The following is a 12,045-nucleotide window of genomic DNA, read 5'->3' as shown; positions in this document are numbered from 1 at the left end:
TAATGTGCAGAGTATAACTACAAGCAGCAGTGGCCTCTCTTCTCTGCCTCAGTTTCTTTGTCTTAAAAATGGGAGCATCAAGTGCATCTATTGGCAGGGCGAGTGTGAAGAATCGATGAGCTAACATGTCAAATCCTGTAACAGGGCTTGGCACAGCACACCCACTACATGTCAGCTGATGTTACTGCTGTTTGAGAAAGCCCCAGATCCTGAGTAGCTAGATGACTGAAGACTTGTGTCCCCTCAGGTCACTGTTACTCCTGGTCTAGAGGCAGTAGAGCCAAGGGTCAGGACTCTAAAGTCAGTGTCTCAACAATCACTTCCTGGTAGTCATTAGGGGCAGTGGGGCTTGAAGGTGATTACACAGGGCCCCTGGCCTCAGGAAGCAAACATTCTAGCTGTGGGTTATACACAGAAACCAGCCCAGTCCTTTAGACAACAACCAGGCTATGAAGAAAGCAGTGATGCTCAGCAGCTTCCACACAGGAAAACGAGGGCCATAAACACACTGGGAGGGCACTGCGTGGTTGGGAGGCCTGAGAGGAATAAGCTACAGAAAAGGCTTAGCCAAGACTCACTCGCTTCGTGACAAGGACCACAATTCACAGGCAAGATCTAGATGGGCAAGTCTCAGGGCACTCCTCATCCTTCTGAAGTCCTCTCCAGATCTTTGGAAGTTGCTGTCTGGTTTGTTCTGTGTTTCTTCTGTTTTTATGGCTTTGTTCTGTGTCTAACAATAAAGCATCTGACCTCCTCTTCACTGTTTAGGCTGAAATCTTCGCAACTCCTATATCCCTGACATGGAGCTCACGTCTCCCTTGGGAGCTTCACCAGCAGAGGCGGCTGACCTGTCTGCCCCCAACTCCACTCCCTGAGCCCCTCTTCGCCCTTGACTAGAAACTTGATACGGAGCTGCCCTCCCCTCAGGGTCATCTCCCCTCTAAAATCTGTTCAGCCCAACGGACATTTATTTATTCTATGCTTATATGTGCAATCTGTTGTACTGAGGGATGGGAGGCATAAAAGTCTCAATAAGATGACAGAAAATTTTTAAAGAACTGGGAAGAAATGATATGAAGTCTTTTCATTTATTCCCTGCTTACCTACTCTACGTCAGGCGCGTGCTGGTAACTACTCGCACACCCTTGTTCTCTGGCAGCCTATAGACTGGACACACGCTCAACTCAAAAATGCCATGAGGAAGGCCCAACGCCCACAGAAACCAGTTTAGGGGCTCTAAGGGGAGTTTCTCCTGCGCCCCTGCAGAGAAAGTGGGAGTTCAACAAAGAGCCAAGACAAACCCAACAACAGTTTCACAACTACCCTCCCAGCAGGGTCCTTTAAGTGTCATCATTTTCCCTAACCGGGCTCAGGGGGTTCATTTTCACCATCTAATGCTTCTAGTCCTGCAGGGGTCCAGGCAGGAGGTGTCAGGAAGTTCACCACTGAGTCCTGAGCCCTCTGCTAGGGCTCGAGTGGAGGTTTCTTCATCTTTCCTCCCATCTTTCCTGAGACATACTGTACTCCCGACATTTCATAGGTGAAGGAGATGATCCAGAAAGGTTACGTATCCTGTCAAGGTCACTCGGCTAACGAGCGGAGAAAGTGGGGTTCCGGAGCTTCACAATGCATTTGGCACAGATAAAGAAGGTCACTATTGAATGACAGTAGGGTGCACACAGCCCCAGGAAAATACCCTTGTACTCCTCGACAAGTGTTTTATATGCCAGATGCCATGCTTCATAGGACTGGGGTCCTACAGGAAACTAAAAGGGACTGAGATACAACATATCAAAGGGGTGACCCACTTTAAGCAAGGTGGGCGGCAGGAACGGGTCTTGAGAATTTGATACTGAGTCAGACACCTAAACTAAAAGAAGGAACTGGTCATGAATATAGTGGGAGGAGTCCACCCATTGTCAAATACCTTAAACACTTTATAATACCTTGTTTAAAAAGAGAACAAAGAAAGAACATGAATTGTTAAAAAGCTGAGACCAGAGAGGCTGGAACAGAGTGGGGGGTATGAGAAGAGTTGGCTAGGACAGGCTATGGCGAAGGGCTGGGAGAGTGGGCCACCTGGAGTTTTGTTCTAATACTATGGAAAGCCACTGCTAGGTTTTCGGCACAGCAGTGCAGTGCGAGGGAAGCAGCAGCCCTGGATGGGCCCAGATGAGCCCAGATAAGGTAGAAACAGTGTAGGACCATGAAGAGGATGCACTAGAGAGTCACTGCGGGGTCTATCCTAACCAGTCCCAACTCAAAACTGTTTTTTCTCAGTGGGAACTGGGAGACTAGTTTATTCAGCCCGTGCTCTGAAACACTGAGCTAGGCAGAGACAGTGAATCAGCTCAGATGCTTTCTCTTCCATTGCAACTTTCCAGTTCTTTGTTATGCTTTCTTTATTCCATCACTCAACTATAAATTACTTGGGCTCAAAACAATTCCCAAGATAGCCTTTTAAACAAGAGTATAACACCAAAGAAAATTAGAATTAACAATATGTCAGGTATCCTAACCCAAATTCTCCTTTTTAACCCATGAACAAAATAAATCAAGGCAACAAGAATCACAACTTTCAAAGTGATCCTTGGAAAGAAAACAGACAAATCTGAGAAGGAAAACACCCACATCATGTTAGGAAGACAGCCTCCGAAACTGCTCACGCCAACAGTGGTAGGCAGGAATCCCCAAAGATGTCCATGCCTAATCCTGGGAACCTGTGAATAAGCTACGTTATATGGCAGAAGGGACTTTCCCAGATGTAAGTAAAGTTACAGACTTCAAAATAGGGACATTATCCTGGGTTATCAGGGTGGGCCCAATCTGAGAATTTTCTACTTCAGTAGAGAATTTTCTCTGGCTGAAATCAGAGAGATGCAGCAGAACCCCACCCTCCCTTGCTGGAGGGGGCTACAAAGAAAGTATGCGAAGGAATGTGGGCAGCCTCTAGGAACAAAGACTGACCCCTGGCTAACAAAACAGCCAGTTAAGGAATGAAGACACCTCAGTCCTACAACTGCATAAACTGAATTTAGCCAACAATTTGAATGAGCTTGAAAGCAATTGTGCTCCAGAGTCTCCAGTAAAAAATGTACCCCTGCCAACATCTTGATTTCAGCCCTATAAGATCCTAAGCAGAAGATAGGTGAGTTTACCTAGACCTCTGATTTACAGAAACTGTCAGATAATAAATTTATGTTGTTTTCAGATGCTATGTTTGTAGCATTTGTTATGACGGCAATAGAAAACCAATATACAAGCAGCAATTTGACAAAAAAAGAGAAAAAAGAAAAAAAAAAAGGAACCTAGTTTCCCTAGAAGTGGAAGAAAGCTGAATTATGAGGTATTCAGTCGGTCCCGACATCCAAACACTCTCCAATCACCCTCCCAGCCCTCAGACACGCCCCCACCCACCCCATTTTCTTTTTTTGCGACTCATTCTTCCAGTTCTTAAATTCTGGGCTTCCCCAAAGAGGAATCCTTCCCTTGGGGTGGTTTCTTGCTGGAGCCCTGAAGTGGGCCATCCCTCAAGATTTTATCTACAGACAAATCCAGTGCATCCAAAAAAAAAAAAACAACGTTCACTGATTCTGCAATTTCTGCAGATTCGTCCCCAGACTATTCCACAGCAGTGCCCAGAACCACTAACTCTATAGTCCCCATTCCTTCCACTGTACTAAGAGGTTTCCCAGCATTCCACCCAACTTCCTTCCTTCCACCCTGCTGCACCCCACCCCCTCCAACCAGTTAGTCATCAAGGACCATTGTCTATGCTCACTCTCCCCTTTCTCTGGAATTGTCTTCCTCTTTCAGTTTTCACCACTGTCTAATGCAGACCTTTAAAATCTCTTGCCTGACTAAGTCATTCCACAAGCATTTTATGGAGCAAGGTGACAGACAGCAATCTAACAGTGGGAATACAGGGATGAAAAATGACAAGTCCCCAGACCCCAAGAGCTCAAAACTCTCATAATGGCTTAACTGGTCTCTCTCTTCTGTTCTTGATCTGTCTCCAGGGACTGAGGGGATCTTTCCAACTCTGGCATTGCACCAACCTCAAAGCAGGACATATGCCAAATACAGGCTCAACTCCTTAGCACAGCACTAACGTGTCAGCACCTGCTCACCCTCATTCCATTATCATTTCCTGAACCTCCTAATTCCTCAAACCCCAGAACTCTCAGCCTACAGCAATATCCTCCATGCAGTGATAGCACATACCTCCCCACTCCTTAGCTTGGAATGATGGCCCTTCACACTACCTGCCTTCTTAGGACTCAGTTTATTCACCTACTCCACAAGCCTGCTCAAGCAAACTGTCAATTCTTCCTCTAGGAGAAAGACTGCCCTGGAACTGTGCTTTTACATTAGTGTGTTACCTGAAGGCAGGGGCTGTCTCAGGCAAATCTGGCTAGCACGACATGCCAGTAAGTTCAGTAAAAGACTGCTAAATGAAGCAAGCATTCAATGAGGAGCTGGAGTTCCGCTAGGCGAAGCCTAGGGTGCACTAGCAGCTCCTGCATTGAGGGGTTCAACAACTGCGACTGAGGAGAGGAGACACTAATCCCAGCTCTTCACTCCCTCCTCCCAATATGCGCTGGCTTCCTGACAGCCTCTTCCTGCCACCCTCAGGCAAAATCCACACTGGGGGCGGGGAGGGGGCTCAACACCCATAAATCCTCGGTCTCCACCGCCCACAGCCCTAGTACCTAGCCTCCCAACCTCATCTTCCATCCACCCTCTTCCAACCTTTCTCTCACCCTGATGCGCTTTTCTGGAAGAGAAATCACAAAGCACCCAGACCTGCTAAAGTCACTACCGGCTGCCCCTTTCCTTCTTTCGTATTCAGTGTGATTCAAAGCAGGGAAAAGTCTGCAATCAAAGCACACAAATGACGAATGAGAAAGCTCAAGATGATGACTCATAAGCCAAGGCTCGGTGGTTTGCAGGGTTCGGCCCCAGAAAAGCTAACAAGCAGTCCATGTCGGCCGAGAATTAAGGGGACAGCCGGGGGAGGGCCGCGCAGGTCCCCGACGGCTTCGGCCTCCCGGGGCCCTCGAGCCCCCGCGAGTCCCGGCACCCTAGGTCTCTAGGTGCCCCCCGCGGGCCTCGCCCGCCGCGCGAGGGGGGCTGAGCGCAGGGGGGCGGGGGGAGTCCGGTGATCTCGCCCGCTGCCCCGGCCTCTACTCACATTTGACTGACCAACTTCTGCCTGAAGGCGGCGCTCCGCCAATCGGTCTCCTGCCCCGAAACGTCCATGCCGGTCCCCCAGCTTCCACCTCCTGTGTTCCACTCCGCCGCCGCCGCCTCCGCCGCCGCCGCCGCCGCCGCCTCAAGCCCAGCGCCAGGCCCAAACCCGGAAACCGTCCACGGCGCGTCGGCCGCGCCGGAAGCGGAGTAAGAATTGTGGGAAATGGAGTCGCGCGCGCGGGCCTGTGGGAAATGGAGTTCCTCTGGGTGCACGGGGTATCTTTGGCTCCCTCAGGGTCCCCCAAACCTCTCGCATTTCTCTGGCACTGCTGTCGCTCGAGGCGGTGACACTAGATACCCTGAGTTAACGAGAGAGGGCGCGGGCAGTCTTGGCTGCATAGCACAACCAGTGCTGCCTACAGCTGGCCTGCGCCTAGCTGTCTGCATTTCCTGCGACCCTACTGTGTGCTGGCCTCACCAAATGCAGGAGATCCTCACCCCTGGGAATGCCACACCAAACTGCCAGGTATCTAAGCAGATGCTATGAAGAGATTGTTTATTTATCAAATATTTATGAGCACCTACCGTGTGCTAGGCATTGTGCCCACATCATTTGGGTCCTGCTTTCCTGCAACTACCTTTGAACGCCACATAAAAATAGTGACCAGATAGACTTTCATCGTTGCTTTGGCCGTATTTTGTAGGGGGATGTGAGGAATCTAAACTACATTTATTAATTTTTAGACCAGGGCTTACTTATTTGGCCCAACAGCCATGTCCTTCCTGTATATGTCACATTGTGAAATTTAGTCTGGGGGAAGCTACAAGACAAAGGACCCAATTTTTTCAACAAGAAGAAAAATACAAGATGGAGGGGAAGCCCAAAGATTAAAAGAGATTTTAGAGGCAACTCAACTGCCTGCAATGCAAGATCGTCGTTTGGATCTTGATTCAAGTAAACTTCAAAAAGCAACAAAGAAGAACATGTAGAGAATAATTTGGAAATGTGATCACTTGACTATCTGATATTAAGAAATTACTTTTGATTTTGTGTGTGTGAGAATGGAATTCTGCAGGAGGAGGTGGAGGTCAAAAGCAGAATGTTTCTAAGGTGTCGGGGGCAGGTCTTTCAGTGTTGGACCCTGAGTATACTGGGCAGAGCTCCTGATAGAATAGTTCTGGAGTGATGGACACTGCTGGCTGATGGGTTGGAAGCAGCCCTGAAGAATAAATCGGCCTTAAAGATGCTCAATTGAGCTCTCTGTTGTTGTGAGATGGGACTATTCCCTCTGATGGTGAATAGTTGAGTAGCCTATTGTTCAGATAAATGGATTCTCAGGAAATTCCTGAAGGAAACAGCACAGTTGTTTGCAACTTTATCTTCTCAAATAAAGTCCTATTTGGACAGTGTGGCATCATAAGTAGTCATCTTGATGGAGACAGTGAGCTGAAGGCTGTGGCTGGCTTCAGTCCTCAAAGTGCTGGTTGTGTCTTGCATAAATGATATAATGTGTATCTCTCCACAACTTGTCCTTGTCAATTAATGAATTATTGCTACATCATAGCTCCTAGATCACCCGCTGCAGGTCATTCCACAGTACAAAGGCACTGTAGTTTATTAATGGATATTCACTTTGGTTCCACTTTTTCACAATTGAAAATATGCTGCAATAAATATCCTCTGCTGTGCTGTCTTGATTCCGTCTCAAGAGTATTTCTTCAATATAGATATCCAGAGTGGAATTGTTAGTTTGCAGAGAGCCACTTTATATTTTATCTAAATGTTAATAGCTATTGCCAATTTTTCTAGGTATTGGTTATTTAATGCTGTTGCGTAACAAATTACAGTAGTCCTCCTTATCTGTGGCTTCCTGAAACCAAACCAAGGATAATACTGAACCCTATGTATACTATTGTAACCCAGTGAAATTCTATGCCTCTCTGACTCCATCTTGTTCAAGCCTGCTTTGTTCTTATGACCTTCGGGCTAATAGTTTCTGCTTAGTCTTGCATACAGACCTGCTAATCATTAGAGGAATTCTGCTTGAGGCTTGAGTTTTACAAAACCAGCCCCTTACCAGAAAGTGCCTCTCCCAAATAGGTAAGGGAAGTATGCACAAAAATAATGATTGTTTATCAAAGATTTGCAGGAACCTCTTGACCAAACTCACATCTACTAGGGTCAACAGACTAAGCACAATGTTCCTTAGATCCCTGCTGACACCCAGATGGAGTTATCAATCACCTCTTGCCCCTCCCATTTCCTCTTTCTTTGACTATAAGAAGCCTGAACTCTGTACTTTCTTAAGATGGATCTGTGACACCACTAGGTCTCCCATCTTCTTGGTTGGTGCCATCTTGATCAATAAATCTGACCTTAACCCAAACTCTGACATTTTGAGTTTAGCCTTTTGAAATGTTAGGCACACAGATTTTGGTTCAGTAACACTATGGGCTTTTTAAAATTATAGTTGGCGAGTATGTTTTTTTTCCTATACACACATACCTATAATAAAGTTTAATTTATAAATTAGGCACAGTAAGAGATAACAAAATAACTAATAATAAAATAGAATTGCCATAACAATATGCTGTAATAAAAGTTCTGTGTATGGCTTTGAGGCCATCATTAAATAAAATAAGGGTTACTTGAAAACAAGCACTGCAATACCACCACAGTTGACCTGATCACCAAGATGGCTATTGAGTGACTAATGAGCAGGTACCACCTACAGTGTGGAGATGCTGAACAAAGGGATTCACTTCCTGGGTGGGAAGGAGCTGGAAGGTGTGAGATTTTAACCTGATACTCAGAATGGTGCACAATTTAAAACTTATAAGTTGTTTATTTCTAGAATTTTTCATTTATTATGTTTGGACTATGACTGACCATGGGTAACTGAAACCACAGAAAACGAAACTGACAGTAATAAACATATATTATCTTTCACAATTTCTGTGAGTCAAGAATTTAGGAGCTGTCTAGCCAGGTTCTGACTCAGCCTCTCTTGAAGTTCCAGGCAGATGTTGGACTTCAGAGGAGTATAGTCCTCTGAAAGACCTAACTGGGGCTGGAGGATCTGCCAAGGCAGTCTGCTCCTGGCTGACAGTTGGTGTTGGTTTTGACAGAGGTCTCAGTTCCATGGAGACCTCTGCTTGGCACTGCTTGAGTGTTTTCATGAAACGGTGGCTCACTCTCTGCACACTGGGCAAGACAGAAGCTATAATGCCTTTTATGATGTGGCCTTGAAAATCACATGCTTTTACTTCTGCCTCATTCTATTTCTTAGAAGCCAGTCACTAAGTCCAGGCCACATTTAAGGGAGGAAGATTGGGCTTTATCTTTTGAAGGTAAGCAAGTCAAAGAATTTGCAGACATAGTTTAAAACCTATGCTCCAAGTTGGCTGTTTCAATTTATATTCCCATCAGCAATGTATGTACACTCCCACCCTTACTAACCAATGCTTAATCTCAACTTATTTTATACTTTGCCATGTTAATGTTGACAAAGACTCTCTTCTTGACTAGGCCTCAACTTTGGCCCCTATCCTGTCTCTGAGTTGCCTAGGCCAGTCTTAGCAAAGAATTCTACTAAGTCAGTTTAGGGAGAATCCCCCTACCCTTGATACCTGAACAAGTTCTTCAACCCTCAACTTTAATAATCCCATTAGGCCAGTTTAGCAATAATACCCTTACCCTTGATGTCTCATCTTAGTAATTTTATATCCACTGACCCCCTCAAGTCTGCTTCCTGGTTATAAATCCTCAGCTGTCTTTGCTGTATTCAGAGTTGAGCCCAATCTCTCTTATTGACATACCCCTCTTGCAATAGTCTTCCTGAATAGTCATCCTGTTTTAACAAATGTCAGAATTTTTTTTTTCTGCATAAAAACGTGTATTATTAATGAGATTGAACTATACTTCCTTTGTTTACATACACTGGGACTTCCTCTTGTGATTTTTTTTTTTTTATCGCCTACAGCACCTGGCATTTCTAGGTGGTCTCCCATCCAAGTACTAACCAGGCCCAATTCTGTTTAGCTTTCAGTATCAGACGGGCTCGAGCATGTTCAGGGTGGCATGGCCGTAGACTTCCTCTTCTGTGAATTTTCAGTAAATACCCTTTACCATTTTTTTTGGCTGATTGACTAATTATTGATTTTTCAAGTTCCTTATATATTCTGGATAATAACCTTTTGTCTGTTGTATATGTTGCAAATATATTCACTAATTTTGTCATTTGCATTTATTTTAATTTCACTGATATTGATGATTCTCCCAAGTATTAAGTTATCTGTCCTCTTTTGAGTGTTATCTGTTCATGTTGATTTCCATTTTACTATTGAAACCTTAATATCTTTTATTTTGAATGAATTTTTTATATACTAAGACTACTTACCACTTGCTGTCAATTTTGTTACAAAAGTTTCCTCAATTGTTTTTTGTTTGGGATGGCTGTGATCAAAATGTTTCATTGACAAGTGTGTTTGTCTTTTACTTTGAGATATCTCCCATTGGGTTGAGGCTTCAAAAGTCTACCATTATCTATACCAGTCCTTTAAGCAGTCTCTTTGCCTTTTTATTTCTCTCTATTCAAATTCCCTTGATTTATATTTATTTAGTACCTTATTGAGTGCCAGCCCTGTTCTAGGTGCTGGTAATACAGCCATGAAGCAGCAGATAAAGGTTGTACCTTCGGGAAACAGAGGATGTCCTAGGAAGCAAACACATCCAGGGGAGGGCAGCTTCTGAGACCTTGACCTATCTTGTTACTCCTCTCCTCTAGAACTTTCCAGATGGGGAACCACTGACTTCCTCAGAGTATATTTTGAGATGATGTTCTCTCTAGTTCAGAGAAGACTGGGGAATGACTTTTCCCCTCAGTCCTGACCAACACATCACTCCTCCTGGTTTCCTCTCCATTGCTTATTCTCACTTCCTATCAGCTTCTCCCTCCTCCCCCAAACGTGCTCTCCTTCAGTCTCTCCCTTCAAGCTGTGGTCCCATCTGTCCTCATCTCAGAGGCCAGGCCCATCCCTTCAGTCTTCCTGTCCTTACCTCCTTTCACACCTGTCACTGTAGACCAGCTTATGCCACTCTGAGGAAAGCGCTCCTGTGAACACACCAAAAGCCTCCCTGTTGCAGATCCTCTCCCCTCTGGGGCCACTCTCACACCAGGCCCCATTGGGCCTTTGAGATTACTCCTCCCATTCCCTCTGTGGGTTCTTGCTCTTTGGGTGCCCTCTAGAACACCAGTGTGCCTCCTGCTCTACCCTCAGCCCACTCTCCTCTTCCTCATTCTTGTTCTGGTTTGATGCATCACTTCCAGCTAAAGTACATGATATGCCCATGACCTCACCTCTAGCCTGACTCCCCTAGAAAGGCCGTTAGTTGGACATCTGCAGACTCCTTAGCCTGCCTGGGGCCAAGGTGGGCCTTTTCTTCCCCCAAACCTACTCTTGCTGCAGCCTCTTTGTGATTGGGATAGTCCTACTGTCTCCCACTGTCTCTTGAGCTCACTCCTCCTCACTCATCACTCATGTGTACTGGGGAACCTGTCTCCTTTCCAGATTTCCAGCCAGCACTGCCCTAGTCCTCACTCCCTGCCTGCCTGAGGCCACAACTCTCCTGCTGCCCTTTTGTTCAGCTTCTTCCTACTTTCAGTCCAGGCTCTGCAACCCATGTTGGTAGCTGACTGCCCTGGCTGAAGGCTGCCCTCAGGGCCACATCCATTCCAGGACAGGGTCTGACCTAAACTTTCTCTTCAGGCTTAGAAATTCCTGGAAACCTGATCACTTATTTCACTGGATCTCTTCCAAGCCTTTGTTGACAGTCCTTTTCACGGAATGCTTTTTCCACTTCCCAAAAGTCCTCTGTTACACAAATGGGGGGTCACCTCCTCCAGAAAGCCTTCCTGGAAGCCCACTTCCATCGAGAACCTCTGCTCCTGGCTCTTGTCTGGACCCCCAAGCAGCTCTTTAGGCTCAGCCAGACAGTGTTTCTCTTTCATTTATTTTATCTTCTATACTCCTCTTCCTCCACTTTTCTTTTTAACTGCGGACCATCCATGGCAGAGGACACTCTGACCCTATATCATAAGACTCTGGGGCTCTAACTTTTGGATGCACCCATTACAGATGAGCCTTGGAGGATGGGATCCTTCTGGAGGTATGGTGGAGAAACATAAATGCCAAGAGCCTCCTGGCAGACTCCTGGGACCAGGCCTTTGGGCTGGGAATTGTAGTTACTCCAGAATTTTAGTAAACAGGAAAATACCTGTTCATGCTGGCTGTTTATCTCCTCTCCTTAACATCCAGCAGAGGGCAGGCAACCAGCAGAGTCACATTAGACTTATGGGACTCAGAGGGAGCAAGTGAATGAGTGAAAAGGGATGAAGAGGAAGGCAAGGAAAGATTAAGTGAGGGAGAGAGGGAAGCAGAGAGGAAATGACTGTGTAAGTAAAAGAGGAGGGATGGAGAGAATGAGTGAGTGAGGTAATGTATGAGAGGGTAATGAGTAGGAAAGGAGGGAGAGAATGAGGTAGAGAGGGAACCAGGAGGGAAGTGAAGGAGGGAATGAGAAGGCGACCCTTGAAGGAAGGAGGAAATAGATTTACGAGGTGCGACTTTCGCTAAAGGTATTATTTCAGTTATTCGCTCATTCATTCGTTCAGTCCCTCTAAGTGCCAGGAGATGTGCCAGGTGCGGAGACGCAAGGTCACCCAGGCGGCGGAGGCCCTTCTCCGCTGATCCAGGACCCAAACCCAACCCGCGGAAGGACGCTTCAGACAGCATCTGCTACCCTGCCCACCGCCTCCGGCCGGACCTGGCGCCTCCCACGGCCTCGGTCCG

At 46.2% G+C, this 12,045-nt stretch overlaps 1 protein-coding gene, 1 long non-coding RNA gene and 1 pseudogene across 10 annotated transcripts in view; 1 reads left to right on the top strand and 2 right to left on the bottom strand.

Annotated features, from left to right (window-relative positions):
• The window catches only part of MED15 (mediator complex subunit 15), a 57,286-nt gene extending 51,893 nt beyond the window's left edge, over positions 1-5,393 (bottom strand). For 3 of the 9 annotated variants that reach the window (XM_025044459.1, XM_025044465.1, XM_006908637.3), the window contains exon 1: positions 5,195-5,391. In XM_025044459.1, coding sequence (XP_024900227.1) covers positions 5,195-5,262 — 68 coding nt within the window. In that variant the 5' untranslated portion in view covers positions 5,263-5,391. Of the gene's footprint in view, positions 1-4,763; positions 4,854-5,194 lie in introns of those variants that run through there. The other 6 variants (XM_025044462.1, XM_025044461.1, XM_025044460.1 and 3 more) reach the window with 5 other exon arrangements.
• On the top strand, positions 5,319-6,891 carry LOC112477205. The gene is made up of 2 exons (XR_003045354.1): positions 5,319-5,400; positions 5,938-6,891. It is a non-coding gene; the product is annotated as an uncharacterized LOC112477205 (long non-coding RNA).
• Positions 6,892-9,167: 2,276 nt separating this feature from the next.
• LOC112477257 lies at positions 9,168-9,286 on the bottom strand (annotated as a pseudogene).
• Between the last annotated feature and the right edge of the window lie 2,759 nt (positions 9,287-12,045).

Source organism: Pteropus alecto, unplaced genomic scaffold (genome assembly GCF_000325575.1).
Source record: "Pteropus alecto unplaced genomic scaffold, ASM32557v1 scaffold113, whole genome shotgun sequence".
Taxonomy (NCBI): Eukaryota; Metazoa; Chordata; class Mammalia; order Chiroptera; family Pteropodidae; genus Pteropus; species Pteropus alecto.
This window is presented reverse-complemented; position numbering and strand designations above follow the sequence as displayed.